Raw genomic sequence first — 22224 nt, forward strand, 5'->3', positions numbered from 1 at the left:
AACTACTCTTAATTTTGAGTCACCTGATTTTATTTTGCCATTTCCCCAACCTACACTTTGCCATTATGTTGCTGCATTTAATCTCTGCTTAGAATAGTCAAAATGAAATAAATTATTCAAATTTGTTTGTTCAAAATAAGGAGTTAAACACTTTCCCTAACTCCATTCTTATTAAGCTTTCTTTTTTCTATATATATATTTATTTTTTAGTTATAAGTGGACACAATATCTTTATTTTATTTGTATGTGGTGCTGGGGATCGAACACCAGTGCCTCACGCATGGTAGGCGAGTGCTCTACCTCTAAGCCACAGCCCCAACCCTCTTATTAAGCTTTCAAAGACTTGCTCAGCAAAGTATTGCTGATGGCTGATAATCAGAGCATACTACAGGAGCACACTGTGCACTGGGCTGCAGTACTCTCAAACAATGCCTTCCAGTCTCTACTGTATAGACAATGCAGAGCTAGTGGTACAGGGGGTTTTGGAGTGTAGAAATTATGGTGGTAAATGTGTAATATATTTTCTAGAAGCATTTCCACTTCATGGAAATACAATATTAAGACCATAGCAAGCCACATATGGAAAGTGAGAAAGTTTTATTTATCCAAAAAAGCCTACACTATACAGAAAATTGAAAACCATATATAAAGAAATTTCTAAAACAAAGTTTTATTTGTAAGATTATTTACATATTTGAGGTCCATATTTAAAAAGCATGGCCCCCCAGGTCTAATATAGACCAAAAAAAAAAAAAAAAAAGAGTCTATGTTAACATACTTGGGAAGAGGTCTACTGTGGTATTTCCCAGTACATGACATAAACCAACTGAGGAAACCCCTAGAAGATAACTTCGTTGTGCAGAGGTTTTATAATCTTGGTTTTGATGATTTTTGAAGGTAAGAAATAAAATCAAACTGACTTCTATTGGGATACAATATGGCCTGTAGTTAGTAATTACAATCATAATGCTTCTGCTCCATGTGGGGACAGAATAATTTGCACACATGCTGTTTCCTATATCAATATAACTACTACATTTTGTTTTTTTCTTTTTTTAATGCTGGAAATGGAGTCCAGGACTTTCCTTTTGCTAGGAAAGTGCTCTACCACTGAGCTAACACCCTACTATCTTATAAAGAAAAACAGTTGTCTTTAAACTTTTAAAATATATAATAATCCATTTCCTAAATATTAAAAAAAGTTCATATTTAAAGACGAGCAAAAAAATCCATAAGGTCACTTTCTTCCTTTACTCCTACTTAAATGCAAATGCTGACAGCTTCTGATTTGTAGAAAGATCTAAGGGTTTTTGCTTTTTAGGCAAATTCAGATTCTCCTTTGCTGCTTCCTTCTGGTTTTCTGCTTCAAGACTTTCATCAGCTGCATGTTTTCGCTTCTTTCCTTCCGTTTCATCACTTGGAGTTCCTCCCTTGGCCTTGTTAGTCCATGCCTTTGGAAAATATTGGGGGAGACGAGAAAAGACTTTTTAACAATAACAAGGAAATAGGATGGGAGTTATTACTTTTCTAGGAACACTTATATATATGTATATGTATATACACATATATATAAAAAAACAGTTGTCACTTGAATTGTTAAGTCAATCATTAAAGGTTCTAATTGTTAACAAATCTTTTATTCTCTGGGAGAAAATATTTGCAAACTGTCCACCTGACAAGGTGTGATATTCAGAATACTTAAAAGAACTTAGAAAACTCAATAGCAAAAAACCCATTAAAAAATGGGCAATAGATTCTAAATAGACATTTCTCAAAAGAAGACATATAAATGGCAAACAGGCATATGAAAAAATGTTCGACATCACTAATCAGGAAAATTTAAATTAAAACTACAATGAGATATCACTTTACCCTAGGAAGAATGGCTATTATCAAAAAGACCAAGAATAACAAATGCTGGAGAGGCAGTGGAGATAAAGGAAAGCTTTTACACTGTTGGTGGGAATTTAAATTAGCACAGTCACTATTGAAAACAGTATGGAGGTTTAAAAATAGAATTGCCACATGATCCAGTCATCCTACTACTCAGTATATAAAGGAAATGAAATCAGTATATTGAAGAGATATCTGTACTCTCATGTTCACTAAAGCATGATTCATAATAGCTAAGAAATAAAAACAAGTGAAGTGTCTATCTGTGGATAAATAAAGAAAATGTGGTACATATACATACACAATGGAATACTACTCAACCATAAGAAAGAATAATAGCTGTCACTTGTGGCGACATGGTTGGAACTGAAGATCTTTTTTTCTCTTTGGTACTATGGATTCAACCTAGGGGGTGCTTAACCACTGAGCCACATCCCAGCCCTTTTTGTTTTTATTTTGAGACAGGGTCTCGTTAAGTTGCTTACGGCCTCACTAAGTTGCTGAGGCTGGCTTTGAACTTGTGATCTACCTGCCTCAGACTCCTGATCAGCTGGGATTACAGGCATCTGACACCATGCCCAGCTGGGCACAGAAAGATAGGTACTGCAGAATATCATTCATATATGGAATTTAGAAAAGCTAGAAATGTATATCAGTGGTAGAATGCTTGCCTAAAATTCACAAGGTCCTGGGTTTGATGCCCTGCACCACACAAACAAACAAATATATAAATACATTAAAATTTTAAAAAGCTGATCTCATAGAAGTTGAAAATGGAATGGTGATTACTGGAGGCCAGGAAGATTAGGGGCTGGGGAAAGAATAGGAAAATGTTTATCAATTGGTACTAAACTATAGATGGCTAGGACAAAGGAGTACTCTTGAACAGGAGAGTAACTAGATATAATAATAATGTATTGTACATTTCAAAAAGCTCAATGTAAGGATTTTGAAAGTTTTCTTCATAATTGATAAAAGAGATAAATGCTTAACCTGGTTTAAACACTACACAAGGCTTATATGTATTGAATCATCATGTCATCCCATTAATATATATGATTTTTGTTTTCATGCATCCCTTAAAAATCAATTTTATTTAAAAACAAAACTCGATGGACATCATTACCCTAGGTAGACGTATGACTGCATGTGGTGCAACGCTACATCATGTACAACCAGAGAAATGAAAAGTTGTGCTTCAATTGTATAAAATGAATCAAAATTCATTCTGCTCTTATATACCTAATTAAAATAAATATTTTTTAAAAAAATTTTAATTGGAGAACACATTAAAAATTTTGCATTCTATTTGTTATTTCAATCTAAATTCTTCTTCTATTCAATCATATTAAGTGCAAATAATAAAACTGCAGGAACTTTTTGAGATAATTGTGATTTACTTGGGATTATAGGAAAGATCCCAAGTAGCCTTTACCTAGTTTTCCCAAGTGGTAACATCTTGCAAAACTACAGCACAATTAGCACAATCAGGGTGTTGACATTGATACAATCATCAGTTTTACTTCTACTTATTTGTTTGTATGGGTATATCCATTTAATTTTACTGTAGGAATGTGCATTTTCAAAGTCAAAATACAGAAGAGTTCCATTGCCAAAGATCCCTCGTTTCCCACCCCACCAAATTTCTACCCAGGTTCCAGCCCCAGGCAACCATTATTCTGTTATTCATCCCTATCACATTGCCAATTTACAAATGTTAAATAAATGTGTTATATAGTATGTATTATTTTATGATTGATTTTATTCACTCTGAAAAAGTCAAATAACATCCACATCTATGAAGTCACATTTAATCTATAATAGTTCCTTTCATCTTACTGTATTTTTCTGGCCATTTATTTCTTTGAATATAAAGGAGACATTTGACCTGTAGAATTTGCTACATTAATAAACTGGATTAAAGAGAACATTTAGTATTTACCTTAAAAATATTGACTACACCATGATCAAAATGGTTCAAGAAGAAAAAAAATGTTGACTTCATTTTTAAACATTCAAAAACATAATCACAGGTGGGGATACAGCTCAGTGGCAGAGTATCTGTCTAGCATGTACAAGGCCCTGATCCCTGGCACTACAAAACACCCCACAAAAAAAAAAACAGAACTGATCACAACTTTTGCCCCATCTCTTCCCCTTTTGCAATATAAGGTCTTATACTTTCATCTGCTAATTTATCTAATCCTTGAGAATTTTAATCCCTTTATAATAATTAACAAAAATAAGACACACAAAACTACTAAAGAAGTTCTAAATGAGGTTAGAAGTGATTAGACCAGTTTCTAGTTTCCTCATTATACAATACCTTCATTCATAAAACCCAATTCATTAAAGCAAGTATCTGTCAGTAGGTGCCTATGTGGCACAATGCCTCCCTAGGGAAGTGAAGCTTGAGGATTATTGGTATACCAGACACATTCCTTTCCTCCTTTCTTCACAGTGCAGCAATTCACAGGAGGTGTAAGCCACCAGACTTAATTTACAATGAAATGTATTTTCCCCCCATCAAAAGGAGAATACTTATGTGTAAGTAGATAGTATTTGTCAAAATTCTACTTGCAAGGACCCTGAGGTAGTAGTCTGAAAGTATGAGTTAACTTTGTATTCAATTTTCCAAACATAGAAAAAGGCATTTCTATAAGAATTTTTTAAGCCTGGAAAATTCAGTAAGATCTCAATCTCCGGGGTCTGGGATTATGGCTCAGTGGTAGAGCACTTGCCTAACACTCGTGAGGCACTGGATTCCCAAGCATCACATAACAAACTAAATAAAATAAAGGTATTGTGTCCATCTACAAGTAAAAAAATATTAAAAAAAAAAATCTCAATCTCAGCACAATTTTCCTTACCTTTCTTTCTTCAGTTGACAGTACTCTAAACCGAATCATTCCTTCTTTTATCATGTCTGCTTCATCTGAAAAGTCAGGATTGTCAGATAAAATATTACTTCTGTTTTCTTCTAGCCACATTTGGAACCCAGTCTTTGGCCTAAAATAGTAATTATGAAATAAATTTATGCTTGATATACAGTTTAAAGTACTTTATGGGTTTTTAAATTAGCAATTAATTCGTTTTTTGCAAGCCTATATAAAGGGAGACAATTATCTCTGTTAATATTCATATTACTTCAAATTGACTGGAGACTGCTGGATTAATTAAATGACAAAATCTACTGCAAGGCCAATTCAAAAGGATTACCCACATTTGTACTTTCTAAGTGCAGCAACAACCTTAATGTCATACTTGGTACTTTTTATGAATGCTGACAGGCTCAAGGTCTCCAAGCTCACTTAGCCCCTCTGGTATGGTAAAACCCTTCCAACTGTCCTTAGAAGGCTCTTTCTCCATTTCCAACACCAGCTATTTGAAATCTTTCTGATTTCTCTCAAGCCCCTTTCCCATTGTCTCACCCTTGTGCTCACAGCTGACCTGGGTCCTCCCCTATATTATCTTTATGTAAAGCATGGACAAAAAACACACTTGTAAATTTTACTAGATTCTGCTCGTGACACAGATTGTCTTTAGGTCTTAAATAAAAGCTTAATATAGCCATTTAATAATTTCTGAGCACTTATTTCTGCCAGTCATTGTTCTAAATGCTTTATGTGCACATTACCTCATTGGTATAGCAACAACCTTATGAATATTTGGGAACAATTAGTTATTTCTATTCCACAGATGAGGAAATTGAGGCTTAGAGAGATGAAATAACTTACCCCACATTAGAGATAGTAAAAGTTTCTGAAAATATAGATCCCAAGTAATCTTTTAATGTAATTCTTTTTCCAGAAAAATAATACAAACAAAAATCAATGCTAAAATAATTGCTGAACAAAGATTCTTGAATTTGCAGAAAATAGTAAAGACTTATTTTAATTAAATTTGGGGAAATGTCACAAGTCTAATAATATACAATCATCTGCCTCTAAATAGAAGTTTTAAATTTTTTAAAAAAATATTTCTCTTCTGATTTATTTTTTCAATATCTGTGACAGAATATTTCGTTAAAAATGGTAATGCCTTGGGGCTGGGGTTGTAGCTCAGTGGTAGTGATTGCCTCTAAAGCATGAGGCCCTGAGTTTGATCCTCACCACCATATAAAAATAAATAAAAAAAAAGATACTGCATCCATCTACAACATAAAAAAACATATTCTTTAAAAAATGGTAATGGCCTTAATGATATTCCAAAAGATATGTTTTCTGTGTAATCAGTTAATATGAAAAGATGAATTATTGGGGCTGGGGTTGTGGCTCAGTGGTAGAGCATTTGCCTATCATGTGTGAGGCCCTGGGTTCAATTCTCAGCACCACATTAAAAAAATAAATACAATAAAGGTATTGTGTCAACTCCAACTAAGAAATATTAAAAAAAAAAGATGAATTATCAAATTTTTTTTTTGTGGTACAGAGGATTGAACCCAGTTATCCTTTATACTAGGTACACATTCCACCACTGAGCTACATCCTCAACCCTGTCTCAATTTCCTTAAATAATAAAACTTTCACTGTTTAAGATCTAAATCAAATTCAGAACAAAACGGGAAATAATCATGAATTAAAACCACAGGTACTATAAGACCCAATTATCCCAATACACTGAGGAGTATTTATCCAAAATAATTAAAATCAGCATACTATAGTGATATATCCACATCAATGCTTACAGCAGCAAAATTCACAACAGCCAAGTTATGGGACCAGCTCAGATGTCTGTCATTAGATGAATGGATTAAGAAAATGTAGTGTGTATGTATGTATGTATATATATACACACACACAATGGAATTATGCTCAGCCTTAAAGAAGAATGCAATTATGGCATTTGCTGGTAAATGAATGGAAAAGGAGAACATCAAGCTAAGTGAAATAAGCCAGACTCAAGGTCAAATGTTTCTCTCATATGTGGAAGCTAGAGCAAAACAAGGGGTAAGGGGAGGAGGTGATCAGATATCATAAAGATATAGAAAAGATCAGTGGAACAGGAGATCAAGAGGGAGGGAGGAGAAAAGAAGGGTGAGAAAGGGGAGGAAATATGTAATAAATTTAACAAAATTATCTTATGTGCAAGTATAAATATACTAAGTGAATTCCACTTTTATATAGGTCTATAAAGCACCAATCAAAAATAAACAAGTGAAAGGAAGACCAGCAGAGTAAAGGAAGGAGAATATGGGGAGGCAAAAGAAGGAGACACCAGGGATTGAAATGGAATTCCATGCATGTATGATTTTGTCCAAATGAACCCAACTATTATTTATAATGATAATGTACTAATAAAAGAAGGGAAAAAAAAAGAATTATCCCTAAAAAATACAAAACCAAGCTATTCCCTTTGTTAAACTGGTTAATATAAAGTCATTAGAAAAATTAGATATTCAATGCTGACCTTTTAAATTTAATCAATGCATTTAAAACAAATCGAGAAAGCAGAGATCAAAATATTTAGAAAGCCATGTGTCATGGTTTATGCCTGTAGTCCCCACTATTTGGGAGGCTGAGATAAGAGGATCACTTGGGTCCAAGAGTTTGAGACCAGACTGAACAACATGGTGAGATCCCCTCTCAAAAAAAAAAAAAAAAAATTTAGTAACACACTGTGTTGATGAGTAAAGAAGATATGGGCAAACAGAAACTCTTACATTAATAGTGGTATATAATAAGACATCATTGTAGAACAATTTTGCATTATCTATAAAATTATTAATATTAGTGCATATTAATTTGAACTGTATTTTTTGCAGTACTATTCATACTAGCAAAAGTCTTAACAACCACTTTTCTGTCCACATGAAGAGATCTAAATGAATTAGGACTTATCTATTCAATGGATGTTAAAAATTAAAGTTGTTCTTTATGATCTGTAAAAGCTATTAAGTAAAAAAAAGTAAGGTCTGTTATCATTTGTGTAAACATTTTAAAAAACAAACAAATGTATTTGCACATGGAAAGAATAATTTTGGAAAGCTACATAAGAAATGTGTTACAATGATTGTTTTTGGAAAGAGAAATGGGTGACTAGGAAAGAGATTTATTTTCCATAATTTATCTTTTTGTATCTTTTGCTGTCTACCTTCCAGTATAACTACATTATTAAAAAACAAATAAAACATGAATTATAAAATAGTGTCCCAATAAAATGAATGTGCAATTTAGAACTTAGAAGTTTATTAAGGCAAATTCTAATAAGTAATGTAAACAGCCATTAGTCAATGTTTACTTATGTCACAAGTATTTAAATACCCACTATCAGTGATTATAAGAATAACAGAGTTGTAAAAATTTGTATTTTGAATAATGGGTGCCTACTGTATGCTTTTTTCTGGGATACTTAGAATACAAGTCTCCCTATTACTGACCTTTGATTTTCAGTGTTTTGGGGACAGATAGCTGGGGTTTCAGATGATTCATTTTTAGGATTTTCTTCTTTCACTTCCTCAGTCTTACTGGCTTGAGAAGTTCTTTTCTGGAAATAGGATGCTGCAGATGCCTATAAAAAACCAGCCATCTTAAGTATCACATGTAGCATTTTATGTTACAAGAAAGTTCTGAAATATGTGAAGAAACATTTATAATTATTTATTATTTAGAAGTATTATACCAACAAATAAATCTTGAGTTCTCAGTTGAAATTAACATTTACACACATAAAATCAAGAAAAAAAAAGTACTTTATTTCATGTTCTGTTTTTCAAATTACATGAAATGGAAAAGAAAAATAATGAATGTATTTAACTGATAAGAATTTTGGGGTGAAACACATATGAGAGTGGATAGAATCAGAATACAGAAGAAAGATTAGGTCCGTATACTAGAATAGTCATTAATAAACAGGGATATGCATCAGAACCACCTGGGAGGTATTTTTAAAGTATAGGTAGATAGCTAAATCCCTGGGGATAGGGGGGTGTGTGTGTGTGTGTGTGTGTGTGTGTGTGTGAGAGAGAGAGAGAGAGAGAAAGAGAGAGAGAGAGAGAGAAACAAACACACACACACACACACACACACACGATTCTGGAAAAAAACCATAATTAAATCCATTTCCATACTAGAATGATGAAATACTGGTTCCTCCAATCCTATACCTGAAACAGCAAACAACGGTGAAGACAAACAGTTCACATGCTCTTCATTGAAGATGTGGGGAGATGAAACACTACCTGCTTAGACTTTGGCTTTGGAATCAGAGGTTTTATAACTGGAGACCTTTCATTATTTGCTGCCCGATTAAGTGCAGAAGATTTCTTGGATGATTTGTTCATACTGTCCAAAATATTAGTTGAACGTGTTGAATTCAATGACACAGCTGGCTCTTTGGAACTGGCTAATACCTAAGAGCAAACTAACGTTAGCACTTTATGTTTAAAGAAGAAAACAAAAATTCTAAGAGGTTTATTTTTCCTTTAAATTTCTGTTAAGTTTACATTGTGGTCTCATCTTTGGAAATGAATACATATAATATGATTCAAATTAAGATTGATGCATATATTCTCAAATAACATCTCAAAGAAAAACATGGAGTATCTTTTAAAACCATTGGTATATAATTAGAACATATAATTGTTTCAGATGTGAACCAGGGCTGCTTTCTTCTTTGTTTTCATAAAGGTAAGGCTTCCGTGCTTCTAAGGAGGGTCATCTGATCATTTGGAAATATTTCTTTCATGTATTTAACAGAAAATAATGCTGGAAAAAAATTTACCTTGAAGGGGTTTACTCGTCCTTGGTTGCTAGAGATAACTGCACCTTTCACAAGAAAGAAACCCTCACTTAATCATGGCAAAAACTAGATGACTTATGACTTTTAATACTAGAAGAAATATTTAAATCTGTATTATATGAAAGCAAAGGCACTTTGTAACTTTAAAACTTAGTAACAAATATGGATGACTTTTGTCCTACTTCCCCAGGCAAAATAATCTCAGATGGGAACTAACCTAACTTGCCACTGTGAAATATACCTGATATGTACAGACCTATCCTTTTCTCCCATTACTATTACCTTATTTTAACTAAGGTTAGTAATCCCTTTACTCTGGATTCCACCCCCTCCTGCTTTGTCAAGAAACTTGACCTATCAACCCATTTTTCATCTTTGGCTTTTTCCTGTTATAGTATCCTCAAGTCTCTCAACAAACAAATAAAGATACCCCACATTCCTTCCAGCCACCACTTTCTCTTACCACCCTATCCAACCAAATTTTTCAAAAGTTGTCAGCACTGCTATTCCCATTTCCTCCCTGCTCATACAACCTACCATATAATAATGTAGCTTTCAGCCCTATAACCATACAGAATCTCTTCTTGCTAAGGCTCCCAATAATCTCTGTATGATCAAATATGGTAGATACTTTTCAATCATCTTATTTGACCTCTCAGTGGTATTCCATAATTGTGAATATTCCTTTCTTCTTCATACTTCCCTTGACTTCTGAGATATGGCAACCCCTGAGTTACCTCCTTTCTCCTTGGAACAATGTGCTCATTCTCTTTCAACAGTTCCCCCTACTCCTCTATTTGATGCTTACATGCTGGGGTTTTCCTAGGCCTAAGTTCATTTTTCTTCTTGCTTCATATACTCTCCCAAAGTGTACTCACCCATGTCCTGGTTTAAACTGCTTTGCTACTCCCAGTCATTTTAATGTACTTTCCTAAATTTCTGATCCAAATATCCAACTGTCTTTGTAACATTTTATGTATCTCATAATTCATCATCATACTATCTAAATCTGATTTTTCCTCATGTTTCCTGACTCAGTAAGTGGTATTCACTCAACTATTCAAGAAACAAGTCACCAGCTACAGGGGCTCAGGCTGTGATCCCAGCAATCTGGGAGGCTGAGGTAGGAAGATTGTGAGTTTGAGGTTAGTCTCAGTAACTTAGTGAGACCCTGTCTTAAAGGACTAGAGATGTTGCTCAGTGGTAAAGTAGTCCTGGGTTCAATCCCCAGTACCAGAAAAAACAAAATAAAAACAAAAATACCTAAGAGTCTTTCTTACACTCTGAACTCCTGTACTCTCTACATCAGAAACACCTCTATACTCTACCCATTCTTTCAACCAACAGCATCACCACCCTAGTCCAAGCCACTATTCAATCTCACTTGGACTGCTTCAGCAGTTTTCTTATAAACCCATTCCTCCTCCTCAGCAGTGTGCCAGGCTATGCCCCTGCTTAAAACCTCTAACAGCCTCCCAGTGACCTTACAATGAATATCAAAATCCTTAATATGGCCTACTATGCCTGCAGAATTTCTCTCCTGCCCAAACCCCTTCAGCACCACTTTCTCCTTGCTCCCTGCGCTCTTTGTAACTTCCTCTACTCCTGCTCCTGTTCACCTTTGCCTGACATTCATCCCTCCAGTTTCTGCTTTAAACACTCCTTGAGGCCTTCTTTGGGATCTCTACCACGGACTGGATTATGGTCAACTGCTATATGTTCTTTTAATAATATATACATGTTTTTAAAGTTAATATTTTTACATAAGTTAATATATGTACACAATTTTAAAAGCATGAAATGTAAATAGTTTTAAAAGTCATATGGCAGTAAAAGTTTTTTTTTTTTTTTTTGGGGGGGGGTACTGGGGATTGAACTCAGGGACGCCTGACCACTGAGACATATGACATATCCCCAATCCTATTTTATATTTTATTTAGAGACTGGGTCTCACTGAGTTGCTAGGGCCTTGCTTTTGCAGAGGCTGGCCTTTAATTCGCAATCCTCCTGCCTTTGCCTCCCCAGCCACTGGGAGTATAGGCATCAGTATAAGTTTTAGATTTAAAAAAAAAAAAACAGCAGTCCCCTATTCCAACCTTCCCTATCTCCCAGTCCCACTTCTCAAAGTCAACTACTTTCAACTGTTTCTCCAGCATCCTCAATGTCTCCTTAGTGATTTGCACATCTGTCTTCAACATGTTGTGCCAGCTGATCTGGAAAAGCATTAAGGCAGGGATCAACCATGCATGTCTGCTTGAGTCCTGTACCATTTAGCAAAATATCTAGCACACAACAGACATTTTAATAAATGTGTTCAACGATCAGTTTCACAAACATCTCTGATAAAAACAAAAACAAAGCAAGTTCTGAAAGGGAAGGTGTTTTTGATTTAAAAAAAACCTTTAAAAAACTATCTGTAAAATTTCCTTGACATTACAAATTTACAAATATTTCTCACCTGACTTAATAGCTGACACATCAGAGGAATTTGAACTTTTGGCAAATGAGTTCTGCACTATAATTAAGATAAAAAAATACAATATAAATGAGGAAAATAATCATACTTGACAGTCAACAATCACACAGCAAAGATGCCTTGAAAAAGTATGGGAATTCAATTTTTAGCCTAGAAAATATATCTCACCATGCTTATGTAGTTCTGGTTTTTCTTTTGTATCATCAGCTTCTTCCTTATCCTCAGCATCTTGTTCAATTTGATTTCTAGGCCTTGGCTGGCTCCACTCTGTAGCAGTATTACTGTAACTAAAGGCAACAATATTATTCAATAACAAGCTAGTCAGAGACCAACTTAATATTTAGAATGGTAAAGGAAAATTCAAATGATTAAGTAGATTTTACCCAGCATTCAGCTTTTCCCTGAAATCTTCTTCTTCCTCCTCTTCTGCCTGGGTTGCTGCCAATTCAGCTGCCTTCTCTACAGCAAGTTCGCTAAGTTTTTGGGCCAATAGTAATTTCCGAGAGCGAGAAGCATATTTAATGGCTAAATTCACAGCATTTTGAGTCATTAGATCAGCAAGTTCCACACAACGAAATTCTCGCTCCAGTTTACAAGAAAGCTAACCCAAAAGGGGGAAAATCATATTAGATTAAGCAGAACTTTTAAAACACACTGATACTACTAGCAAAACAGAGAAAAGAGTTTTCTAGATACCTTATCTCACTGATGTAAGATGCATACTTTTACATATTTTAACACCTCTAAAATTGGAAAGCATTTTACAATAAATGGCTGCATTTCCCCTTTCTTTCTCAGCGGCTAAATGAAGAAAATAATGTGAAAAAAATTTACAATTAAAAGCTTAGGTTTGATGAAATATAATTTTAAGTTGTGAATTGTAAGGAAAGTAAAAAAATTGATTAAAATTTAAATGTGGCTCTCTTAAATTTATTTTCCATCAGCCACCCACCCTAATAGGGTAATAAATTCAAAGAAAAAATAACTGTAAAAAGAATCCATCATCATTTGCTCAGAACTAGCAAATAAATAATAGTAAGCATATTTGGTGGGGAGAAGTTCTATGATCTTCAACGATCAGAAACAATTATATAGCTTCTAAATTAACATTATTTCATTTTGTTCTATTTTTCATGCTTACAATATTAAACAAAGAATAGTCATGTAAAATGTCTTTAGAAAACATTGACTCTTCTCCATTTTTTTGAATTTTCAAAATTTAAAGTGGGACAACTCTAGTTCAAAGTGAAGCACACTCTTGATACTTTGAAGCCCCCCAAGGGTCTTGTAATTAGAAGAAATTTATTACTTAGATATCCCACATCTGACCTATTAGCATAGAAGCTTTAGAATGTCCTCAAGATTTCTGATATCATTTGTCTGCAAAAAGTAATTCCTTTTTCTTCTCTCTTTTGTTTCTTTTGTACTGGGGATTGAACCCAGGAACGCTTTACCACTGAACTAGTTCCCAGCCCTTTTTATTTTGAGACAGGGAAACTATTTAAGTTTCTTAGGACCTCACTAAATTGCTGAGGCTGGTTTTGAATTTGTAATCCTCCTGCCTCAGCCTCCCAAGTTACAAACATGCGTCACTGCATCCAGATGTATGCAGTAATTCTTAAACAGAGTGGAATTCTGCCTCACAGTATTTGGAAAAGAAAGGAAGACATGGTTACTGCCCTCAAAGGCTGACAGTCTAGCCAAGTCCAGAAGAGGAAAAATATTATATTCTTTCCCATAAACCAACATGGAGGACATAATCATATGAACTTTAAGATACTTACACCAAAAACAAATATACTTAAAGTATACAATGCACAAACCTGGCCACTGGCTATAGCAAACTTTTACTACATGTAGGTAACTCAAAGATAGTAATGGGCATAGCCAAAATACCACCCAACCCTGCAGATCTAAAACCAGCTCAAACCCAAACTGAAATATGGTTTGTACAGGAGCCAGAGCACAGGTTCTCAACCTTTATTAAGCTTCACAGTTACCTGGAGAGCCTGCTATAAAACACAGGTTGGTAGGTAAAAGCAAAAGGGATGTAGCATGAGCTACATCCAAAGTCTAGGTCAGCCTGTGATCTCAGCCACAAAGTAATGTTTTTAAATATTTTAACTGAAACATCAAGTGGAAAACAGAATTTGTAAGGGAGAAAAACACCACCAGATAAAATTTGAGAATTCCTCTTAAGAAATTCAACATATAGAAAAGCATTAACTTTCATTTTTTCAATATATTTATTGAACTTACCGCAAGCATTTTCATTAAAAGTTCCTGTTGCTCTTTTATTGCTTGATTTTTAGTGCTTTCTTCATATTCATAACCATTTTTAGCTAAGTACTCAAGGTGGTTGTGAAATAAAACTGAACGCCAAAATTGTTCCTACAAAAATGGATAAAATTACTTAAAGCCAAACATTACTTTAACATCAGGCAAATGTTAAATACTTATCTCAAGATACCAGTTTTTGAATAAAATATTTTCTGAAATTCTTTCTTTATTTTATAATTCAAATTCCAATGTAATATTACAGCTTGACTTTATCTTTGGTTCTTAAAAATGGAGGATATATGTATATATATGGTACAGTACAGTGTTCCCAGTGCCTCACACGTGCCAGGCAAGTGTTCTCCCAATGAGCCACACCCCAGCCCTAATTGCAAGATTTTAAATGGCATTTAATGGCACAGCGCTAGGACCAAGGTGGGGCAAACCTGGTGTTTATTGCACAAAATGTATGGAGGACTTGCCTAATCCTGAGAGGGAGGGCCTTACAATAGTGATCCTGATGGTTATAACCATTTATCTTGTAGATAAAGTCCCTAAAAGCAAATTGAAGAGTACTAAATACTGAACACTAGACATCATAATAATTTTAAATTGTCTGTGTCACATAGATAGTGCACTGTCAAATTCAGAGTGACAAGGTAAGGCTTCCACATACCTCCATTTGTCCTTTCTCGGTTGCCATCTGACAGTATGGAATCTTAAAGGATAATATAGCTATAGCAGGGCGTGGAAGGGTGGGAGGAAACCGAGAACCTTTACAAGGGATGCACCTGTCAGTAAAGAAAAATTTCTATCATAAAAAACTTCTAAAATGTCGCAAAAGCTGCTAGAGATACATAATTTTCAAAAGTCAGCAACTCACTTTAGCTTTATTAAATAACAATGACTCAAAATGAAATCAGCCCTCTTTATAGTTTCCTTAGCAAACCACCCATTTTTAAAAATCTATGAACTGTGCCATAAATACATGTCATAGGGCTCATGTAATCAGCACTTTATCTTGGATATTCACCTGATCTCATTCATCTGTTACCCATGGCAGAAAAGGTCAAATAAGAGAAGAAGATGATGAAATGTCCAAATACAGGTGTTTATTAGATATTGGTGAGAGTGGCACAGGAAATGCAATATCATAAAGTTTTAATCTAGACCCAACTCTGCTAAATCAAAGGTTGCCTTTAGATGGTAACACACTTTGCCTAGTTTTTTTCTGACAAGGCTACGTATAAGACATTTGAAGACACTCATTAGAGTAAGACTACTAAGGTTATGTAATTAAAAAGAATTCAATACACAGAATAATGTGTATATATGTATGACAATCTAACTTATGCACTCAAAATGATTTCATAAAGAATACCATGATTGTATACTCTACCACACACACATTTTCTATTTTCATAAAGTCATTTTAAAAAATAGTACTTTGGTCAATGCTTACAAATAGTCATCCACTTAAATTATAGTAGAGTTTTTTTTGGTCAGAGCTTTAAGTCAAGGAATTCCTGAAGGCATTTAAATGCAAAATAGAAATTAGGCCCCTGGGTTTAAGATTGCTTTCATAAAGATCTCCTACTATTATTAAATGCCCAGTAAAGTAATTAAAAAATTAAGCAGCAGCTGAGTGTGGCGAGGCACACCTACAAACCCAATAATTAGAGGCTGAGGCAGGAGGATCACAAGTTCAAGGCCAGTCTCAGCAGCTTAGTGAGACCCTGTATCAAAAAATATATTAAACTGGGCACAGTGGTGCACACCTATAATCCCAGTGGCTAGGGAGGCTGAGACAGGAGGACTGCAAGTTCAAAGCCAGCCTCAGGAACAGCAAGGCACTAAGCAACTCAGTTAGACCCTGTCTCTAAATAAAATACAAAATAGGGCTGGGGATGTGGCTCAGTGGTTGAATGCCCCTGAGTTCAATCCCCAGTACCTCCCAAAATAAATGAATGAATGAATGAATATTAAAAAGGCCAGAGATACAACTCAGTAGAAGAATGCCACTGAGTTCAATCTCTGGTATCTCACCTAAAAAAAGAAAAGGAAAGGAAAGGAAAAATAAAGCAAGCTCCAGGTGGGCATGGTGGCACGTGCCCATAATTCCAGCAGCTTGGGAGGCTGAGGCCTTAAGTAACTCAGTGAAACCCTATCTCAAAAAGAAATGATGAAATGTCCAAATACAGGTGTTTATTAGATATTGGTGAGAGTGGCACAGGAAATGCAATATCATAAAGTTTTAATCTAGACCCAACTCTGCTAAATCAAAGGTATAAAGTATAAAGAAGGGTTAGGGATGTGACTCTGTGGTTAAGCACCCCTGGGTTCAATATCCGATACCAAAAAACAAAAAACCAAAAACAAAAACAAAAAAGTAAGCTCCAGTACCCAGAATTTTTTTTTTTTTTTAATATTCACTTTTTTAAAGTTTTCGGCGGACACAACATATTTGTATGTGGTGCTGAGGATCGAACCCAGGCTGCATGCATGCCAGGCGAGCGCGCTACCGCTTGAGCCACATCCCCAACCCTCCAGGAATGTTTTTGAAACTACACTGGAACTTCTTCTCATGAGACTTGAATACTTTTCCTTTTTTTATGTGACTATACAATAAAAATACAAATGTTTTCAAGGTTCCAATTTTTTTTGACATATAATCTTATTTTCTTTCTACTTTCCTCCCTCTTATGATTTTATAGAAACCAGTGATTTTCAGAACAGAGTATAAGGTGGCAGCACAAACACCTTGATTTTGAAAAATTTCTGTAGCAACTGCCATGCAACTATCCACAACAACACAACCACCACGGACTTAATGCTTGGGCCAAATATAGAAGAACATGTGCATTCACAAATGTAAGTATAATTACATATATACATATACATTAACAAAATTAAAAAGGTTGCTAATTTTTGTCTACACACTCTTTTTTTCTATAACATGATATATTTTGTTTTAAAACATTTTATAGCTCAAATACTCCATTAATTTATACACAGCAAACAATGATTACAAAAGATGCTGAGATTTTATTAACACTTTAACCCACATTTACATTAAAGCAGAGTACCAATTCATATTTCTTATAATTTTCTTAGCTTTAAAGACTTGAACTAAAGACTTTTTCTTCATTAAAAATCCCTCTGAAGGAGAAAACAGAGGGGAAAATAAAACATATTTTGATTGTTAATTTGATGGGTTTTGCCTACTATGAATGAATTTCTTAGAAACCATGAGCCTAAACCATTTGGAAGAGGAAATGTGAAAAAATAAACCACTGTTACTAAGGAGACAAAATTACTTCAATTTCTTTGCAAAATAATCACCAAATCTGTTTTCTTATTATATTAAAGGGAGAGTTAAAAAACAAAAACAAAACAAAACAAAACAACAACAACAACAACAAAAAAAACCACAGCAGATTACAGAAAATTGGGGCTAATGTCCAAACCAATCTTCCCTAGTCAGAAAGTTTTGCTTTCTATTCTGTGTTACAAAGGACTTTCTTCACAACTTTTTTTTTTTTTTTTTTCCTTCCTGACAGTACTGGGGATTGAACCCAGGGAAGCTCCACCAGTGAGCTATAACCCCAGCTCTTTAATTTTCATTGAGACATAGAGTCTCATGAAGTTGCTGAGGCTTATGATCCTCCTGCCTCAGCCTCCCCACTTACAGGCGTGCACCACCACCCCTGGCTGTTCACACCTCTTTTAAAGCACTTCGTTCAGGATTAGCATAATGATTTTACAAACCTACCTCTTCAGGGTTGCAAAATTAATTTTTGTGTAGTATAATACATATAGTCAGTACTATACTATAACAAAAGCTTGTTAAATGAACACAACTAAAAAAATCTGATATTCATGTTCAGAGTTTCTAAAAAGAAGAAAGGAAGGTGGCTGTTTATACAGACCAAGTAAGACTGTAGCACAGCAAAATCAGTTACCTCTGTTATATATTAACCAGTTGCGATCATGACACAAGAAATGCAGTTTTCCTAAACTGAAATTCAAGTAAAAGTGGGTAGAGGTGACAGATCTATAGATCAATAATTTCTTATTTCATAATTAGAGAGAAATTTATTGCACCGGCAAATGAATTTTTAAAAAATTACTTTTAACTAATTATACTCCCTTTTAAAAGATCCTGAACAAAAAGAAAAATTATGAATTGGGTTAGAAAATGCATGTAAAATGAAAAAACTAAAGAAACAAGTATCATTAACATGAACTACAAAGCTAACTGCCTTTTAGGAAGAAAACCACTGTTAAATTAATAGCTATCATTCAATGAACATTCACTAAGGGTGAGTGTTCTACAACTTCATCTTCATAGCAATTCTTTGAGAGGAACACATTTTGATATTAGAAATGAGGAAAAGAGGCTCAAAGAATGTAACCAGCATGGCCACGTCAAATAAAGAACAGAACAGCAGAGCAGTCACACCATATTGCGACTTGGAGTCTGAACTTGGGACTACTAGGACATCTTGCTTTCCAGAGAAACACCAACACTAACAAACAGAAGCATCAGAAATTTAAATAAACAGAATAAATTTCTTGATAACAAGAACAGGTAAACACAGGACTAGACTACTGATGGTGGGTGTAGAAACCCTAGACTTTCATGTATCTCTTTCCACAGGAAGGAAATCAATCATCTCTGAGTGTCTCTAAATATAAGACAGCTGGTATGAAAAGTGCAATAGACCATACTGAGTAGTATAATTTCCAACCTTTGAAAAATATGCAAGCCTATTTTTCCAGAATAAACCTGGAAAAAATGAAAACACCCTGAAATAAATCAATTTATTACAGTAGATAAAATTAAATACATTTTCATAAGCAGACTTTTTAGGACATCTTCTCGGTGTTTCAAATGTCTGCTTTATAACACTCTCCTAAGAAATTCAACTATAATAGACGGATTCTTAAGGAAGAAGTAATGTACATATCAACTCAACTGCCATTGTACCTTTATTTTGATACAAAACGATGTTTTTTTTTTTTTTTTTTGCCATTAACTGTGTGATCTCAAATAAGTTACTTCATCTTTTTTGAACCCCAGTTTTGTCATATATAAAAACTGGGGTAAATGCAAAGATAAAGGCAGGGGGTGCAGGACCTGAACCAAAAGAAAACAGTAGTTGGGGCTAGGGTTCTGGCTCAGTGGTAGAGCGCTTGCCTACCATGTGTGACGTGCTGAGTTTGAGTCTCAGCACCACATACAAATAAATAAAGGTCCATTGACAACTAAAAAAAAAAAAAAAAATCCATGAAGGGCAATTGAGTTATTCATACAGGAATCATGAATTATTCATAGACTCAACACAAAACATTTTCCACATTATGTACTGGAATTTTCATATGCATATAAATGATGTGATTTATAAATACAAATTTATATTAACATACAACTTTGAGCTGGATATGGTGATACACGCCTGTAATACCAGCAACCTGGGAAGCTGTGGCAGGAGGATCAAAAGTTCCCGGCCAGTCTTGGCAATTTAGCGAAAGTCTGCCTAAAAAAATAAAAACAAAGGGCTGGGGTGTAGCTTGGTGGTTGAGCACCCCTGGGTTCAATCCCCAGTACCAAATATTAATTAATTAATATAGCACTTCTATAGGTCTATAGAAGCTGCTATTATTATGAATTATCTACCAGCTGATTGTAGAACTACTCTACCATTTGGAGGTCAAGAATGTCCAATATTTAAAAATGGCTCCTATATTTGAAAATGTCAGGAACCATTGGCACAGACAATTTCTAAAATCTTCCCAAGTCTAAAAGCTATAATTTAAAGTCCATTATTTCTTTATCTCATGTTAAATTTAACAGTTAAATGTTACCAGCTGTAATTACCATGGATTCTAATGACAGTTAAACTCTTTAAAATCTTAAGAGAAAAGCAGGCAAGAAAATGCTTGTTGTATAAATACTAGGGGTTTAAAAATTGAGCTAAAAACAACAAAAAAACTTGATAATTTATAATATTAAATTAAATGAAAAACCAAAATTACTCATGGCAATTGAATAATTTCACATACCTCCTTAAGATAATAACATTTGGGCTGGGATTATGGCTTAGTGGTAGAGTGCTTAACTAGCATGCGTGAAACACTGGGTTCGATCCCTGGTACCACATAAAAATAAAAACAAATAAAATAAAGGTATGGTGTCCATCTACAATGAAAAAAATATTTAAAAAAAAATCTTTCTTAAAAAAAGATAATGAAATTCACTAACAAAATAACATAAGGATGAGGAAGGATAGTAAAAATCCTCATAGGTTCAAACCTTAACTCTCTAATAAGATAGCACATAAGTTCTTTAATTCAAATTCTAAGCAATATGATTCCTAGAAATGAACATGCAAAAAACTCCTAAGAACAAGCTATAGCCTAAGACTATTATCTAATATAATCTTTCCTTATTTTTTGTACAGTACTGGGAATTGAACCCAAGGGTACTCTACTACAGAGCTATGTCCCAGACCTTTTTGTTTATGCTTTTTGAGACAGTCTTGCTGAGTTGCCCAGGCTGGTCTTGAATTTGTGATTCTCCTGAGTCACTGGAATTACAGGTGCCAGGATCTTTATAATGCTAAATATGTCAATAATGTAATATCTGGAGACTCTGTAAAGACAAAACATTCATAAAGAACAATTCCTCTATAGTTCTCTATGAAGTTTTGCATTTGTGCCTATCTTTTTCCCTCCAATTACAAGTGATAAGATGTCTATCATTTAGATAGGTAGTCTAAAATCTATCACCTTTCTTTTTCTTTATTAAAGATTTCATTCCTTTGGCTTTCTCATGTTCTTACATTGTCAATCTCACCTTCTTTATTAAATTCCATGGCAAAAGATCATAAAAATGCTGTAAAGCTGGACACAGTGGTACATAGCTGTAATCCCAGCAACTCAGAAAGGTCCTAAGCAACTTGGTGAGACCCCACCTACAAAATAAAAAGACTGGAGATATGGCTCACTGGGGATGTAAAAAGTCCCTGGGTTCAATCTTCAGTATTCCTCAAAAAGAAAAAAAAAGAAGGTAGGCAGACCTGCGACCGACCGGCGGAACAGGCCCAGCGGCCTGCCGGCAAGGTAGACACGTCACCCCAATTGGAGTAGGGGCAGAGCAGAGCCGCCGCCTGCACCCGGAACAGGCCCAGCGACCCGCCGGCGTGGTAGTCACGTCACCCCAATTGGAGTAGGGGCAGAGCAGAGCCGCCTCCCGCACCCGGAACAGGCCCAGCGACCCGCCAGCGTGGTAGTCAAGTCACCCCAATTGGAGTAGGGGCCGAGCAGAGCCGCCGCTCGCACCCGGAATAGGCCCAGCGACCCGCTGGCATGGTAGTCACATCACCCCAACTGGAGTAGGGGCAGAGCAGAGCCGCCGCCGGCACCCGCAAGGTAGGCAGACCTGCGACCGACCGGCGGAACAGGACCAGCGACCCACCAGCGTGGTAGTCACGTCACCCCAATTGGAGTAGGGGCCGAGCAGAGCCGCCGCCCACACCCGGAATAGGCCCAGCGACCCGCTGGCATGGTAGTCACATCACCCCAACTGGAGTAGGGGCAGAGCAGAGCCGCCGCCGGCACCCGCAAGGTAGGCAGACCTGCGACCGACCGGCGGAACAGGACCAGCGACCCACCAGCGTGGTAGTCACGTCACCCCAATTGGAGTAGGGGCAGAGCAGAGCCGCCGCCTGCGCCTGCAAGGTAGGCAGACCTGCGACCGACCGGCAGAACAGGCACAGCGGTCCGCGGGCGTGGTAGACACGTCACACCAATTGGAGGAGGGGCAGAGCAGAGCC

General features: G+C 35.6%; 1 protein-coding gene across 4 annotated transcripts in view; it reads right to left on the reverse strand.

The window, feature by feature from the left end:
- Positions 1 to 580: 580 nt before the first annotated feature.
- The window catches only part of Wdhd1 (WD repeat and HMG-box DNA binding protein 1), a 56157-nt gene continuing 34513 nt past the window's right edge, over positions 581 to 22224 (reverse strand). For 3 of the 4 annotated variants that reach the window (XM_048793552.1, XM_048793554.1, XM_015480907.2), the window contains 10 exons: positions 15063 to 15177; positions 14369 to 14500; positions 12493 to 12710; positions 12278 to 12396; positions 12092 to 12148; positions 9616 to 9659; positions 9074 to 9244; positions 8273 to 8403; positions 4764 to 4902; positions 581 to 1451 (listed from right to left, as the gene is read on the reverse strand). In XM_048793552.1, coding sequence (XP_048649509.1) covers positions 1257 to 1451; positions 4764 to 4902; positions 8273 to 8403; positions 9074 to 9244; positions 9616 to 9659; positions 12092 to 12148; positions 12278 to 12396; positions 12493 to 12710; positions 14369 to 14500; positions 15063 to 15177 — 1321 coding nt within the window. In that variant the 3' untranslated portion in view covers positions 581 to 1256. The remainder of the gene's footprint in view (positions 1452 to 4763; positions 4903 to 8272; positions 8404 to 9073; positions 9245 to 9615; positions 9660 to 12091; positions 12149 to 12277; positions 12397 to 12492; positions 12711 to 14368; positions 14501 to 15062; positions 15178 to 22224) is intronic. The other variant, XM_048793553.1, reaches the window with a different exon arrangement.

The sequence above is a fragment of the Marmota marmota genome, unplaced genomic scaffold (genome assembly GCF_001458135.2).
Source record: "Marmota marmota marmota unplaced genomic scaffold, marMar, whole genome shotgun sequence".
NCBI lineage: Eukaryota > Metazoa > Chordata > Mammalia > Rodentia > Sciuridae > Marmota > Marmota marmota.